Source organism: Eleginops maclovinus, chromosome 16 (genome assembly GCF_036324505.1).
Source record: "Eleginops maclovinus isolate JMC-PN-2008 ecotype Puerto Natales chromosome 16, JC_Emac_rtc_rv5, whole genome shotgun sequence".
Taxonomy (NCBI): domain Eukaryota; kingdom Metazoa; phylum Chordata; class Actinopteri; order Perciformes; family Eleginopidae; genus Eleginops; species Eleginops maclovinus.
The window spans coordinates 893066-911138 of NC_086364.1; the positions used below are offsets into that span (position 1 = coordinate 893066).

Genomic DNA, 18073 nt, shown 5'->3' on the forward strand with positions numbered 1-18073 from the left:
AGTCCATGTACTTGTCTACAAATCACAGAATAATGACGGCTTTTTGATTTACGCCACCACTTAAAAACCCATTCCTAGAAAAAGGATACCTTTAATGCAAAGCTTCATACTCTCTAAAATACTCTGAAATCTGATAAATGATTATTGAATGTTGTTACTAGGCTTATTAAGAAGAAAAGTGAGATAAATGTTAACACAAAAAAGGTTAAATGTAACAGTTGGACACGTTTGATGATAGACATGTTGACAAGTAATGTAACTTACGCAACCAGCCGTGATTACTCCAGTGAAAGCATTACTATACAAATACATTCAAAAATAAATAAATAATATATATATATATATATATATATATATATATATGATTCTAACACTGTAATGGTGAATTTTATTGGGTTAATTGAGCAGCCTGTAATGATTTAATGATATTGAATACTAGCTAGCAGATTAGCTAACAGGGGCGATCATCACTTGTTCAACGTGTTCAATTTCAGACAGCATCTCTTACATCTTTTGGAAAGCACTAAATTTAAACATCTGAATGCTAACATGCTAACAATGAAAATGCTAAAATGTGGATGTTTGAAAGGTTACAGACAGCCCAGGCTGGGGTTCCGGGTCTTGAGACAAGAAGTGAAAGATTAACTGATGTCTCCAGTCGTAATCTCTTTGCACAGGTCTGAACCAATGTAGTAGTTGTAGCATGAAGAGGGTACACACGAACACAAACTCTTACCGTGGCTGACTGAATGCAGTTTGACTGTTTTGGAGATCTTCTCTTCGTAGTTGCTCGTGCATGACTTCCGGCTGACTTTGGACTTGAACAGAGTGTTGACCAGTGTGGACTTCCCCAACCCGCTCTGACCTACAGACACAGAAAACCAGAGCTTTGAACATCTTTTTAGCATGTGTAGCAGTGGGTTGAATTCTGCAATGTCTCCTTGCAGAGGCTTAAGACCCTGCCAACTATAGTGTCCAAGTTGGATTAGTAGCTGACAGACACCCAAACCGTCAAGAGTTAAAAAACTCACATACAAGACATTTCCTGTTATGATTGGCAAGGTATTGATAACTATTTGTCAGCCAATTACTCACCCATTGACTGAACAAAAGAAGCTAATGCTGTTTAATGGTAAAGCTGCTCCAAATAAATCTTTCTAAATGAAATGGAGGTTCTGTAGGTGGACAGAAACTCAATATGAATGCTTATGTGACTGTGAGTGTGCTGTAGGTATAACAAACATTGTATGAAATGATGACGTTTAATGTCTTGTTTTTATCTTGTTCTGCTGCGGCTAAAGTTGCCAAATTTGCTTAGGTAAGGAGGTGAGAGACAAGATGGCAAATATCAACGATCATACACAGAAACATTCGGATGTAATCTCACTGAGAAAAATGGCAACATATTTGTTTAAAATGTACCAGGCTCGTGTTACATTCAGTCTCTTTTCATGTTGACAAATTTCAAATGTAATGTAATAATAACAATACAAGAGACCTCCTCGAGTTCAAGTCTGATCTAGATATATAGTAATTATCAAGAGGAAACTTCTTGTTTTCAGTCAGCAGGGGAAGTGTATATCATCTCTTCGTGTGGCAGGAAAGAGCGACAGCCCCAACTCTCCAAACCACTTCCTCCTCACAGATTCAGACTTCCTCTTCCAGGACGAAGAACAAACTATATATTTTCTGAGAGGAGGAGACCCAGCCGCCACATATCATTAAACAAAGCATTTTTTTTACCATGCCATGTATATATAGGACGCTGCCTTTGAGTTTATTTTTTATTTAAATGAAAAGGGAAAGCACGAAGACCTGAGAGGAAATCCTATGACATTTCAGTGACCAGGTGGCATCGTGTGAGCCTCGCCGTGGTCAAACTGTTAGCTCGCCACAGTGCAATGCTTATAATTTCGCGATCAATTGTGGGTTGGATTAGTTGGGTCACATGGATATGGGCCGCACTCATAGTAATTATACAGTAACCGGCTGTTCACCTGTGTGAGGTGTGTGGAAGAGGTGGTCGCTGTATTTTTCGTTGATTGCAACCTTTTCGTAGCTGGATTATTCGGACAATATATGTTTGATCATTTTTATTACAGTAAGATTTTGTTAGGCATATTTTGGGATCCCAACTCTTCCTTTTTGATAGCGCGTCGGACAAGGGCAACCATTCTCCACCTCAGCCTATCAGCCTTTCAGCATCTTTGTTTGTTCCTGAATTCGCTACAGGTGTCTTTTAAAAACTACCAATCACAGGCGTTCAGCCCAGGCTGATATTTAAATTGCTTTTAAATGTTTAAAATGGATAAATTGGAATAACCTCCCAGTGAATCTGTAATCTTCCTTTTTTTTCTTCTTTAATTACTCCCTTGATACCTTCCCTTGCAGTTTCCTGTCTGTTACTTGAGGTTTGATCTGCAAAACTGCCAATGGCAGTGTGGGGCTTAAGAAGGCATCTGTTATTGCCAACTTGGTCTAGCGTATTGATAATTGAATGCTTGGTGGCGTACTCCTTAAAAGTGAAAATATTATTACTAACAATGGCTAACCCAACCTGACTGCTAAGGCTGTAAACAACAGCTTTCCTGCGGGCGTCCATCTATCTCAGATTTCTAATGTAAACGGGACGCAGCATTTGCCGCGACCCCAAAAGGTCTTATTGAGCAAGAAGTCAGCCAAAAAAACTGCAAATCGCAACACCAGCTGATCAGACACATTCTGTACACACTGTACATACTCGTAAGGAGTGATTTTTGTGAAAACAGCAGAACAAAGAGGATGTCGCTTCGATAACGAAGCAGGAGTTGTTTTCGAGACTCACCAACCACCATGATGTTGAACTCCAGGCCGGCCTTCATGGTTTTGCGCCTCATCTGGTCCAGCACCGCCTCAATGCCCACGTAGCCGAACAGGTCCGTGCCTCGGATGAAGCTCATCTGCAGGCCCGGCACCGACTGGCACAGCTCCACCTTCACCTCGGCCTCCAGCTCCATCTCTATCTCTTTCTTCAGTTCTCCTTCCTCCATTCCCTTCTCCTTCCCCTTCTCCCCCATCTCTGTATCAACCTCGACACCGTTCTCTCCTGTTTCAGTTATGGCATCCTGTGAGTCCATGTGGGCTGGCTGTCCTGGTTGACAATTGCTGACGTCTTCTTGTCCCATGATGCCCCTCTCCTTCTCCTCTCCATCCTCCATTGGGCTGAGTGGGTTCGTCTCCAGCTCTCCAGCAGGTTCTGTTCATAGAGAAAGAAAGATCAGAGAGAAGTTCAGACATATCCAAATCAGAATCTGTTTATTAGTCCCACAGAGTAGGAATTTACATTGTTACAGCAAAGGTAGAGGCAACACATGTATTAAATATAGTAGTCAAAGTCAAAGTCCACTTTATTGTCAAAGTTTCCACATGTGTTATACATACAGAAAATTGAAATACCGTTTCTGGCAGTCCCACAGTGCAAATATAAACAAGAACATAAAAAGATAAGAGCGTAGAAAAAAAAGGGGGGGTAAAAAGGGCTATACAAAAAAAAAACTATACATATGTTCGACACAAAAAAAAGGTATATAGTATAGTATAGTCTTTGATGTTATATGTGTGGGAGTCTACCAGTGGCTGTGGTGGTTGTAAAGTCTGACTGTTTCAGGAAGGACCTGCGGTATCTCTGCGGTCTGTTTACCTGTGACCGTTTGACTGATGTGGCTTTCTGGGGGGTTCAAGTTGGCATTTTTGGATTGCAAATTGAGAAAGATGGTCCAGCTTTCATCACTGTGAGACAACATGTCCCACCCCCTCCAGGACTGGCTGCTGCCCCCACGGTGTCTCACAGAGAGATACCGCAGGTCCTTCCTTCCTGCAGCGGTCAGGCTGTACAACCACCACAGCCCCTTGGTAGACCCCCCACACAACCATACAGACTGTTGGGATCTTGTGCAGCCCACACACTCTTCTACATTATACTTTTGTTATTCCGCTGATACTTCATTCAGCAACTGTATATTAATCACTATTGTGAATGTGCTTGACATGCATTATAATTTCAACACCAATATGTGTCCACTTAGCTTTTAAAACACTGATTATTTGTTCTTGTTTTTATATTTTACAGACAAGGCTTAGGGTCAAGATTTTCTGAGATTAAAGTCAGAATTTTGACTTTTATTTCAACATTTTTGAAACTGACGGAACCCCCCCCCCCAAACAATCACATAATGGCCCTGTTCCTCTTATGTAATATTTAATATGTTTGCCCTCTTTTATTATTGTTTTTTTTCTTTTGTCTGTAGTGTCAAATTTCCGTGCAGTAGATTGGATTAATAAAGATTTTTGATTCTGATTTAAAAAGCTTTCTCAGAATTATAAAATTTTTCTCAGAATTCAGACTTTAATTTGGCCCTAATACTCTTCCGTAGTATTTAATGAGATAGCTTACTCATTTTATACTTTTTTGAAATACTTTAATCTGAACTGTCACATGCTGTAACACAGTACATTTCCTTACAGCATGACTAATAAAGGATTTCTGTTTCTAACTCTGAAAAGTTGGCCTCCTTTATGATGGACAGTGGGAGGTGAAAGATGGATGCGTTGGGCTAAGGAGTTTTATTAAACATGTAGCTACTGTTAAACACTTTGAACATGAAAAGAAATAGAACTACTGATTTGTTTCTGCACAACAATCTCCGAAGACTCTGTTGTGAGAGGTGTAAGCACATCTAAAAACAAACAGGAGGCTGACAGTGAGGCAAGGCTACGTCAGGATCCTGTCAGCTACATGGAGCAACACTGACTGGAGCCGTGTGATGATGTATTTATGCGTCAAATAACAGTTCCAGCACATAACTCACCCTTTAAAACCCACTGATGAAACAACAAGACACAACATGTTTGTGAGCTTTAGAGATGTTGGTATTTTTTAACTTGCGACAGAGGCTGGCTAGCTGTTTATGCTAGGCTAGGCTAATCTCTAGCTCACTGACATGACACTATTACCCATCTCCCCATCTCACCCTCAGAAAGAACGAGTAAGAGCTACATTTATGTTCACGGGTAATGTTACAAAGAGTTACCATATAAACTATCTTCAAATGTTGCAATGAACTCTTTATTTCATACAAGTTATACTTTGAACACACACACAAACACACACACACACACACACACACACACACACACACACACACACACACACACACACACACACACACAGTATTCTTTGATGGAATTAGCGTGTCTAAGTAACTGAAGTCTATCCCTCGTGTGTGTGTGTGTGTGTGTGTGTGTGTGTGTGTGTGTGTGTGTGTGTGTGTGTGTGTGTGTGTAGTCTTGTCTAGTCTGTGCTGTAAGAGGATTGGATGGCACTGACAATCCCCCTGTGAACTTGTAGTTTGTGTGTGTGTGTGTGTGTGTGTGTGTGTGTGTGTGTGTGTGTGTGTGTGTGTGTGTGTGTGTGTGTGTGTGTGTGTCTGTGTGTCTGTGTGTCTGTGTGTCTGTGTACTTGTATGGACTTACAAATACTCTGCAATGCAATTATGACACAGTCGTCTGAAACCAGCATGACTGTGTGTGTATGTTTTTGTGTTTCTGCAGGACTAAATGAGCTGTACCATTTTAAGGATTGCACACACATGTATGCCACACTCACTCACACACACACACACACACACACACACACACACACACACACACACACACACACACACACACACACACACACACACACACACACACACACACACACACACACACATGCTGTTGGTTAGTGTTAGTCCACATAATTTAATCAGCTATAAATACGCACCTGTACGAGCATTGGAACAGAACTAATCCCCCTGAGTCAGGACAGAGAAGGCTAGGGTTTTACGCATCATTCAGTTTCACACTACCCTCAAACAGGAAGTGTTTCACTGATAAATATATTATGAACAAAGCACAGAAGGAAATGCTCTTGTTGGGGATTTTAACACATTGTTTTAACCAGGCATGAAGGTTCTTTATTGTCTATGGAAGAGGATTAAGGCCACTTGTAAAAACATATTTTTTAGAAAGAAGTCTGAATAATTCTTTCCTCAGAACTGTGAGTCAGAATTATGACACTCAAATTCAGACCTTTTTCTCAGAAGTAAAAAAATATATCACTTGTTACCCGAAAAATTCCGTGGGCCTAATACTCTGCCGTAATTGCCCCTTTAGTTTAATTAATGTATCTTTTGGGATTTTTGTGTCCTTCCCACAACTTTATGAAGGTGCAATACTAAATCAGAGGAGAGCCCTTTTACACTGACCTGTAAATCACACTTACAGATGAATAAGGAGAACACTTACATTTTGAGAGAGCCAAGTCACTAGTTTAAACATTTCGATGCATTCCAACACAGGTATGTGTCATTAACTATACTTTACTGCAGTTCAAACTGTAAATACTCAGAATGCACACTGAGAAACAACATATTACACAGTAGTCACATTAGTATTTTAAACAAATTCTACCCATATCTAATATAAATAGATGTAATGCTACGAAATGTTGGCGATATCTTGAGCCAACTTGATATTTGATCAGCATGTAGCTCAATCTGTAACTGTAAAGACATGGACACAAAAGCACAGACAGTAACATAGAAAGACTCATGAAGAGGACTAAGTAACCCGGGGACTAGAGATGCATGAGAAAAGCAAACATCCACAGGAGAGAGAGACACGATGAAGAGTTTGCTCAACATGACCAATGAAAGGCTAAAGAAGAAGATAGAAGGACCCTATCTGACTGCTCTTTCTAATCCAGGACATTATTTAGACAACATTCACAGAAGTAATGTATAACACAGCTTGTAATGTTGTGGCTGATGTCAAAGATCTTATGGGAGGAACTGAGAATCCACCCCCTTCTCTGACAGGTATTTGATTTGAATTAAATCATCATTGTCTTATTACTAAGGGGAACCAAAAGGAAGGCACGTTGAGTGTAATTGAAACATCCATATCTCAAGAAATGTTTACGAAAATATACAATAGGCCCTTGAACATGTCACTTGTCAAGTTCATTTAGAACACTGCTAAAAGAAATATCACATATATATACAATTTCAAAAATACAAATTTGCATATTAAGGTTACTTACAGGACATTTAAGGATAAAATACAGGTCCTGAAATATGTGTGAAAATAAGTGCTCCAGATTTTAAATGTATTGGTACTTGTTTTGTTGTTTTATGCTTATTAATATATAGGGGAATATGACAGCTGAAATCAGCTCAGACAGACTGTGCTCTTCAAATAGTTATTAAAAAAGTGTAGATGCTGAAAAAGCATCAGTTATGTGTGACTCACTGTGTGAGTGTTTCTTCATTAAAAGAAGAGGAAAGAATTGACCCTGAAGATACTGTTGCTCTTCACAAAACCTTCTCCGACCGATTCTCCAATCAACTGCTTTTTGCCTTGTGTTTTAACTTTTCTAAACTGTTTCCAAAAGTATATTTAAGTTATTGGCACATCAGGTTATATTTCCAAAGTTGCTCAACTAACATTCTTCATAAACTCTGGTGCAGTGTTCTTGCATCTATTCCTTGCGACTTCTGCATGATCCAGTTTCTCAGATGGTGTCACCAACATGGGTGTTGAATACAGACGCTCCACACAGAACTATACTGAAAATATAACATGCTTTAACCTGTAGACCTCAATGTTTCCCAAACAGCATCCTCCAAACAATGTGATGACAAAGATCAGGTGATGACAAAGAAACAGCTCACCTACAGCAGTGGCATCCCCCACTGTGTTCTTTAGAGGTGTTAATGCTCTTATGAATATCTAAATCTGAAGCTGGGGTTGGATAGATGGAGGGGGGGGGGGCTCGTCTATCACATGAAACACTTGGGATGGGAAAGTGATTGTCCCGAAACCCATTGACAATATGTTTGCATTTACCAAATGGTGTTAACATCAGCAGGGTGATCGGGGCTCACTATTGGTTTTACCAAATATTTAAATTGACTGCTACATCCATGTAGTATCCCGGTCAAGGAAGGCCTTTGATTCAACAGAGTCCATCATCTGGATTTAAAGCCATGAGGTACGCAGAAGATAAGCTGAATGGGCTTTGGTTGCACTATTCTAACCCTAACCATTCTACACTCAAGGCCTCCAACTCTTCTTAGACATGTTCAGCTTGAAATGTCCTCCCTGTACCTTCTAGAGATGTATGAACTGTACAAATGGAGATATTGCACGCAACTTCAGACAGTATCCCCTCAGAGGCCTTCAGCTTTCAGAATCAGTTGTACACAAGAACGTTTTCAGGGAAAAGTTCAAACCCAACCTAATTACCGCCTCTTCTAATCATGAACCTGTCAGACGTGATAAATTGTCGGCGTGATTGCACCCATTTGAGATTCTAGACAACATGAAAAGCACTCAGTTTGAAGCACACTAAGGCAGGCAGACTCTATACCTTGACATGTCCAAGCAAAGCCCGACTCACAATGACAAACCATGATGTCTGAAGTGTAAATCCAAACTAGTCGACTAAACTCCCCCGGGGCTTTTAAGTCCAACTTCTCGGCTTGACCTGACACTGAATTTAACACTCATGCTGAGCCATGATTAACAACAGTATGTGTGGAGTTCCAAGGGAATAGAGCATTTGACAAAAGACATGAAGAGATAGTTTGGGAGGTGGACAAAGTACACAGGTTGAGTATGGGCCTGGCAGAAGCTCACACAGCAAGTCATTTAGCAGTGAACCTGCTAAAGAAGGTTCTTAGTGGTATCAGACACTAGGGAGTGTCTGTCCTCTCATGAAGCTGTAGCTTTCTGGGTTATTTACAAATTCTCACATAGCCCGCATTCAGATGACGGAATAGTCTGTGTACAGTTATGTTTCTCTAGTACAGAATTGCTTTGCTTGGGTTTTTTTTAACATGCAGTTTTGAAAGATTCCATATCTGTCCCCAGCATTGCATCACAGAATATTTGCATAAGGTGGAGCTACCCTAGCTTTACGCTGTCCCAGCTTCTGAGGCTGTACGTGTGAATGGCACCAGACCAATACAACTTCTGATTACTACTCGATGTCCCCCGGTCATTCTGATATAAGCAGAACTTTATCTAAATGGTCAAAGAAGAATATTAGCTGATACCTATAATAAAACACTTCAGAGGTGATTAACTCCCATGTCATCACTGTTCAGAATATTGCAGTGTTGATAACATGAGTCACAGAAATGTAGAAGTGAACAGTGATGGCTCAAATCCTTTGGCGCTAACAAAGATGGCGAGGACATGCAACCCCAGAATAAAGCTAAAATAGAAAGGGTTACTTCGATTTATCCTTGAATATCTATAGCATTGTTCCAGTTTGTTGCCAACTAAGTTATTGTATGTGCAGTTGTGGCCTTACTGTCTTATTTTTCATCAAACTAATTGCTCCTGAAAGACAGATAAGATACATAGACGTCCACTGGCAGATGTTTGTAACAGTTTGAGTAATATCTTCACAGTCTAGCCTAATTTTTTCTTCCTCACGGTGTGGGCTAACCTGGAGCTTAGTTTGTTTGTTTCCACCTGTCGAATCATCTCACTACTCTGTATCATCAGATTAACGTTCCCCATCCAACATTATTTTGGATATGAGAGAAATATAATTCCTACAAAATGGAACCAATAAAAACAAGATCCAACACTGAATCACCCTGAATTATAAACAATGAATGAGAAATATCACACAGAACTGATGATGTCTGTTTTTTATCAGTGTAACATGTAGCTATTTTAGTAATAAGATGGTTCACAGAAAATTAAAATCTGCAAATACATTTTGGTTGGTTTTAACAAGCCTTATGAGAGATTATGTAGAAATAACTTCATTAAAAGGTCTGAATTAGACCCATTACAATATGTTATGTATAAATATTGATATTTTATTAGTATATTACGTTATACAGTTCTGTGGCATGTTGAACACTTAACAAAGAGTGCTATATGAAGCAGTTATTTTTTTAAAGTGCATGGTATTCGATACAGATTTTAAATGTAACATGAAACTGAGTCCTTGTCACCAAAGCAGAAGTTCTAGCAGTTCTAAGTTGTGCAGCCGACATGTACTTAGTTCTGGGAAACAACAGTGACTCCATGGATCCCTTTGATTCAACAGTTAGTAAGAAGCCAGCAGAGGCCTAAAAACCCTCCCACCCCCATCCTGACCGCCAAAGTGGACCAGTCCTGTCAGCTCTCATTGTTAGCCCAGGAGACTGAGTGTGCTCACCGACATCCATGGGGGGATGAGAGACACAAAACAAGTCCTACCTTCTCTCATTCACAGAACCAGTTGTGCGATTCCCTGGCGAGCAGTGAAGGCCTCTCTGAAGATCTGCACCTCCTTTTTTAAACTCCAAAGTTTGCCGTGATGCTCCTGCCAGTATCTTTCCCTCCCTTACTGTCTCTCTCCCTCTCTCTGCTTCTCCCCTGATGTCGGGAGGAGTGTGGGGAGAAAGAGTGAGAGACACGAGGAGCAGGAGAGAGAGAGTGAGCAGGGGGGGCTGTTGGTGGCTAAAAGCAGCTCCAGGATCCATTCACATGTAAATGGCCCAAGAAGCTTCCACTAATCCCCTGAGAGGAGAAGGACTCGCCTCCACCCCCCTCTTCCCTCCAGCTCCTCCCCCGTCAGAATCATTTACCCTGGCCCAGGCTGAGCTGTCAAGTCGGTTTGGGATGGAGGTGCGGGGCCGATCCAAGTCACTGACCTATAAAAGCAACCACTGGAGATGAATCCATGTTTGATTCCTTAAAGGGACACTGTCAGAGTTCTCCAAGACTTCATCCCTTTCTCTTTATCACAAAACAAAGTCTACTCTCACCTTGAGACTATATCAAGGATTAAAGGACTGACATCTCAGCAGGATGGGGAAAACTTGTCAATGCATTCATCTTCAGCGGTTTGTGTGTTTAGAGGTCTTACTAAAACATTACTGAGATAACTGCAGCTGACTCAGAAGGCCGTACCCTGTTTCCACTGATAGGAGCTCTGTTTCTGGTTCGTGCTGGGGCTAGTTTGGTCTGCAGTTGATTCAACTTGCGAACTGCTTGAGAACCAGTTTGATTTTCCACCGATCAGAGCCAGAGAGGAGCGACGTCAAGACATCAAAGGTTACATCAGTGGATAAACTGGTTCACAATCGGGCACTGGTTTCTAGGGGTGGGGGAAATAATCGAAATAAATTCATATTGCAAATCCAAGTTTTTCAATCCACTAGATGCTGCTGAGCTTTTTCTTGTGTAGTCATGGCCATGGGTAAAGTCAGTGGGATCTGCAGGAAGTTAGTCAAAACAAAGATGGAGTCAGCGGAGAAAGAAATGAGAAATCCGCCATTTCGCAATATATCATATCGCAATAGTTAGAATATCGTAGAATCACAATACTATCGTATCGTGGCTTAAGTATCGCCATAGTATCATATCGTGGGGTCCCTTCTGTTTTCCAACCGGCCCTGGAACCACCTTGAAGGTAAAGCAGTTCTAATGTTCTGGACCACACAAGGAAAGTGGATCACATCAGTCTGGTTTGAAGGTCTTTACCCTGGCTTCCTTTCTGTCAGAGAACTGATTTCAAGCTGCTGCTGGTTTATAAAGCATTGAATGGGGCCAAAATACATTTGTGATCTCCTGCTACATTATGAAGCATGCAGAACTCTCAGGTCTTCTGGTCTGCTTTCTGTCCCCAGAGTCAGGACTAAACATGGAGAAGCAGTTATTATGCTCCAAATATCTGGAACAAACTCCAAGAATCCTGCAGGTCCGCTGTGACTCTCACTTCTTTTGAATCCAGGCTGAAGACTGCAGGTTTAATGTTTTTGTAAAGCACTTTAAATTGCCTTGTGTTGAAATGTGCTATATACATGAACTTGCCTTGCTTTTTTAAAGTTCTATTTTTTACAACAATAACAACTTTGGTTTTGGATCTAAAATCTCTTAACAGTGTCTTATTATCTACCCATCACGCTGATGAAAACACTGATAAGGGTATCTGCCTCTCTGACACATACAGGCTGTCACAACATGTGATTGCTGGGGGTTGTTTGGAATGTGTGCAGCCTGAGAAACACACCTGCACACACTGCTGAACGTTTTTCCAGAAAGATTCATTTTCAGGCTGTTTTGTTACTTACTGCATAATGATTTCACCAAAAGATGCTGAAATTTAACAAACCAAACATATAATACTTATCACAGCCAACATATTCTACCCACTCTCTACAACATCAGGAAGATACGTCCAATTCTGACCCAGAAGGCATCAAGGTCCTCGACCAGGCTCTGGTCATCTCACGTCTTGACTGCAGCTCCCTCTTGACTACCTGAAAGTTCCGTCTCACCTGAACAGCTACCACTGGTCTTCATCCTTCCTAAGTTCTTCCTCACTACACCACTCCCCTGCTCCCTTCTTTGGCTGCCAGCGGCTGTCTGAATACATTTAAAGACACTGGTACTGGCCTACTGTTCTGAGAATGGATCTGGGAGGGAAACCCAGGTAACCAAAACACACCTGTGAGCTAGAATGATTCCATTTCCAATTATGGAAAGAGCTCACCAATGATATCGGGCCAGCAGAAAGTCTACACATCTTCTGTAGTGTCAGCTAAAATAAATGTGATGTAATGTGTATTTACATAGAGGTGCAACAGACTTATAAAAGTGTATGAAACATGTTACCGGGGGAAATGAAGATCAATGAAGCCCGTTTGCTGCATTCGTGCTCTTATAAAATTCAATGTTTCAGCAGAAGGCATAATCAAAAAGAAAGTGTCCATCACAGAAGAGGCAACCCGTACGCATCATTTTGTTTTTTAAAGGTTTATATAAATCATTTTTATATTATTTTATCTTTTATTTCCCTTTTTCCGTATGTTTGTTTGAATACATTTATTTTATTTTGTCTTTTTCCTGCATATTTGTAATTGAACTTGTACCTACTGTATGTATATTGTATTATTTTTTTTATATTTGTAGTTTTTTTCTTTATATTTTTAATTCATTCTAAGATGGAACAACTGTCAAAAATCACAATTTCTTCAGGATTAATAAAGTATTCTGATTCTAATAATACTGATTTTGAAAACTAGAAAGTCTTAAAGTCTCTACTGAACTGAATCACTTTTACGTTAGGTTTCCACTGAAAAAGGTAGAAAAAAAATGCTAAAAATCTGTCTCTACAGAAGTCTAAAGTGTCACATGTCCGAGTAGGAAAATGAAGAAGTGTGTATTATGAAATGTATTACTGAGATTTTCATACCAGCGGCCGGTGACATCAGACTCACTTTCATACTAATGACAGTGTCACAGAGTGGAGCTCACAGCCTGGGGTTGTGAGCGGAAGCACCTCATCTAATTTAAGATGAACCTGGTGGAGTGCCATACACTTCAGTTTAATTATATTAAGGACACATGTTTCCACAATAAAACCGCTTAATGTCATTATCCTAGAGTGATTTATATGTAAGATTGTTTCTCCACTCCCTTAGGTTACTATCACAGCGAGATCTGGTGATAACATACTGGACACGGATGAACTACAGCAGCTGGAGTTCTGCCATGTGACCTGCATCATCTGTGAGACTCAACATGAAAAATAATATCGGACAGCAAAATGACGTCTATAACATATTATACAAATATATACACTATATATATATATATATATATATAGTGTATATAGTGTATATATACAAATATATACACTATATATATATATAGTGTATATATAGTGTGAGTTGGCATTGGGGCTTTAACTAAAGTAATACAATTCATTATAGACAGAGGTGGGGAAGTACACATTACCAGTACTAGAGTAAAAGTAGAAGTACTGAGATCCTGTACTTGAGTAAAAGTAGAAGTACACAGGTATTGTACTTGAATAATAGTAGAAGTACTCAGATATTGTACTTGAGTAAAGTAGAAGTACTCAGGTCTTGTACTTGAATAATAGTAGAAGTACTCAGATATTGTACTTGAGTAAAGTAGAAGTACTCAGATCTTGTACTTGAGTAAAGTAGAAGTACTCAGATCTTGTACTTGAGTAAAGTAGAAGTACCAGAGTGTAGGAATACTCTGTCACAGTAAAAGTATTCTAAATGTTCCTCCAGTGAAAGTAGAAAGTACTCTCATCTAAATGTACTTAAAGTAGAGACAGTAAAAGTAGTCATTGTTTGATTGGTCCATTTCAGAATAATATCTCTGATATGTTTTATAATGATTGATCATTAAAGTGTTCTCAGAGCTGGTAAAGGTGCAGCTAGTTTGAATGGCTTTGTATACTGCAGGGTAGCTGCTGAATTTACTGCAGGTGAACTAAAGTCTGATTTAAGGGTTGATTATATTTACCATCATTAATCCAGATCTGTAAAGTCACTAAAGGGATTAGATAAATGTAGTGGAGTGAAAGTACACTATTTACCTCTGAACTGTAGTGGAGTAGAAGTACAAATGGAAATACTCAAGTAGAGTACAAGTTATTCAAAATCTTTACTTAAGTACAGTACTAGAGCAAATGTACTTAGTTTCTTTCCACCTCTGGTTATATACAGGTCTAATTCATTACAAGTCACTCAGCTTGTTAGGAGACTTATTGCTTTTTTTTAATGAAGTGTAAAACAGTGTTGAGTATGTGGAGCCTTTATTTCAGAACATGTTTGTGATTAGCTTGTTCTACAATAACCAGGATGATTAAAGTGGTGCATTTAATGTCTGTTAGGAATCAGAGAACATCTCACTGTTGCTTGTTCTTGTCACACTAAATTGAGCTGATGAAACTCAGGAACAGGAAGCAGTGATAAAACTCAGAAAAACGGTTGAAGGGAAAGCGTCCCCCGGATGTGGCTTAAAGCTTGTCTCCAGATATTCTATATTTTTAATTCTGACCTTATTGTTAAAAAGTCCAATGAGCAGAAACCCTAAATGAACTGAATCAACTAAGCATTATGTGTGTATATCTTTATTTGTATCTATTTTATCTATTTTTTATTTTATTTTGTTAATGGTGTTAATATTACATTTAGCATACATTTTTAAATTCTCATTGTTTTACTTTAACGTGTTGTTACGTAATCACAATTCTTATTATCAGCTTTTCTTTAAAGCACTTTGAATCCACTAACCTTCATGTAAGGTTCTATAATACAGAAGTTTGACAGTTTAAGTGAAAATCCACCGCTATAAAATAGTCCTTAACAAATTTCCACAGTTTGATAAAGACTACACACTGTGAGAAATGCTTAAATCTTTTCATGTAGATATATGAATGGACAGTTTATAGTCATTATTTTTGAAATATGATGTTCATTCAGCATAACAAAAGCGGAACAAAATGCTAAGTAACAAACTGTGCAGTAAACCAGATCAGCCTGACATTACTCAACCACAAAGAACACGCTCATATTAATCTTAACTATGACATTAATTAGCTAAAGTAAAACACCTTGGTAACAGACGTTATTGTTAAGAAGTAATCAGATATCTTACTCTCGTCAAAGTATTAATACCGCAATCTAAAAATGACTGAAATTGACTTAAGTAATAGTACTTACATCCACATATATTTTTAAAAAGTACTCATTATTCAAAATGACCCATTTCAGAATAACATATATAATATCACTGGATTATAATAATCCAGAATTATAATTCATCAGGTGATTTATATTTTGCATTGATAATATAAACCTGCAAAGTAACCAGTAACTAGAACTTTTTTAAAGTAACACAAATGTAGAGGAATTAAGATTTACCATGACATGGAAAAGGTCAAGTACCTCCAAATGTTCTTAAGTACAGTACATAATTACATTTACTTTCTAACACTGACATTGAATCTTTCATTTCTATTCTGTACTACAGTTATATGTTAAATCAAACAGTGTCTCTGTTCCCTGTGCTAGGATTCTGACACAGCTGTCAAGCATGCAAACTAGTTTTCACATGTTCAGATGTTCAGTGCCAGCCTGAAACACCTCCACAGAACAACCAGAGCCCGACGGACAGAGAAGAGCAGCACAAGAACAGAACCCACTTCATATATCGGAGCACTGAGGAGCGGTAAAGCTGTTAAAGGTCTGAAAACAGGAAGGAGAGCTGTTCTTTACCTGGTGTGGAGATACAGCCGGCAGCAGTGACACACTACAACTGGGCAGGATGTCATATCACTGCTTGTGTGTGTGTGGAGGGGAGTGGCACTGTGTTTGTGTGTGTGTGTGTGTGTGTGTGTGTGTGTGTGTGTGTGTGTGTGTGTGTGTGTGTGTGTGTGTGTGTGTGTGTGTGTGTGTGTGTGTGTGTGTGTGTGTGTGTGTGTGTAGTGTGTAAGTGTGTAAGTGTGTAAGTGTGTCAGAGGATGATGCATTTCCTGCCCTGTGGGGGAAACTGTTTCCTGGTTAGATCTTCTGCTGGCTGTTTAACTCAATAACAACAGACTGTTAGATGATGACTAAATGAATATCACCTCATATTTGTTTCCCTGTGTGTCTTATTGATCCATGCAGGCTCAGTAAACAACAAACATATATCTGGCTCTTTAACATGTTAAAGAGTCCTCTCCTGCTGATCTTCTGGTGTATATCAGTATGTAGTGTCTCTACTTTAAAGAGTCCTCTCCTGCTGATCTTCTGGTGTATATCAGTATGTAGTTTCTCTACTTTAAAGAGTCCTCTCCTGCTGATGTTCAGGTGTATATCAGTATGTAGTGTCTCTACTTTAAAGAGTCCTCTCCTGCTGATGTTCAGGTGTATATCAGTATGTAGTGTCTCTACTTTAAAGAGTCCTCTCTTGCTGATGTTCAGGTGTATATCAGTATGTAGTGTCTCTACTTTAAAGAGTCCTCTCTTGCTGATGTTCAGGTGTATATCAGTATGTAGTGTCTCTACTTTAAAGAGTCCTCTCTTGCTGATGTTCAGGTGTATATCAGTATGTAGAGTCTCTACTTTAAAGAGTCCTCTCCTGCTGATGTTCAGGTGTATATCAGTATGTAGTGTCTCTACTGTAAAGAGTCCTCTCCTGCTGATGTTCAGGTGTATATCAGTATGTAGTGTCTCTACTTTAAAGAGTCCTCTTCTGCTGATGTTCAGGTGTATATCAGTATGTAGTGTCTGTACTTTAAAGAGTCCTCTCCTGCTGATGTTCAGGTGTATATCAGTATGTAGTGTCTGTACTTTAAAGAGTCCTCTCCTGCTGATGTTCAGGTGTATATCAGTATGTAGTGTCTCTACTTTAAAGAGTCCTCTCCTGTGATGTTCAGGTGTATATCAGTATGTAGTGTCTCTACTTTAAAGAGTCCTCTCCTGCTGATGTTCAGGTGTATATCAGTATGTAGTGTCTGTACTTTAAAGAGTCCTCTCCTGCTGATGTTCAGGTGTATATTAGTATGTAGTGTCTGTACTTTAAAGAGTCCTCTCCTGCTGATGTTCAGGTGTATATCAGTATGTAGTGTCTCTACTTTAAAGAGTCCTCTCCTGCTGATGTTCAGGTGTATATCAGTATGTAGTGTCTCTACTTTAAAGAGTCCTCTCCTGCTGATGTTCAGGTGTATATCAGTATGTAGGGTCTCTCCTTTAAAGAGTCCTCTCTTGCTGATGTTCAGGTGTATATCAGTATGTAGTGTCTCTCCTGGGACATGTCTCCATGCTTTAATGTTCAAAAAGCTCTTTATGTTTCTCATACTGCCTGTGGGGCAGCACCTCTTTTCACCCTCTGTCTGAAACCAGAGCCCAGTGTGCTCTGATTGGTTAGCTGGACGGCTCTGTTGTGATTGGTCAACGCTTAGATATGTCCCGCCCCTTAGCCTATCACAAACAATGTGTTGGAGCAGTAGCCACCAGAAGCGCGGTTGTTACATAGTGATGTAACTATGTTACCTGCCTGGGATATAAGATTTTCATTGCCAACATATACGCTGTATCTGCTGTGCATATGACAAATAAAACCTATGAACCTTTGAACCTTACTGTAATTAGAATGAGTCCAATGGAGGTCTTTGAGATGGGGGGGAAAAACATGTATTTTAGCGTTTGCAGACCATTTACATGCACAGAAACCT

At 39.5% G+C, this 18073-nt stretch overlaps 1 protein-coding gene across 3 annotated transcripts in view; it reads right to left on the minus strand.

Moving 5' to 3' along the window:
- septin12 (septin 12) overlaps positions 1-18073 on the minus strand; it is a 75550-nt gene that overhangs the window by 11112 nt on the left and 46365 nt on the right. Inside the window, exons 1-3 of one of the 3 annotated variants that reach the window (XM_063903673.1) lie at positions 16131-16249; positions 2825-3235; positions 737-865 (exon numbers count right to left, since the gene is read on the minus strand). In XM_063903673.1, the coding sequence (XP_063759743.1) occupies positions 737-865; positions 2825-3197 (502 nt within the window). In that variant the 5' untranslated portion in view covers positions 3198-3235; positions 16131-16249. Of the gene's footprint in view, positions 1-736; positions 866-2824; positions 3236-10302; positions 10554-16130; positions 16250-18073 lie in introns of those variants that run through there. The other 2 variants (XM_063903672.1, XM_063903671.1) reach the window with 2 other exon arrangements.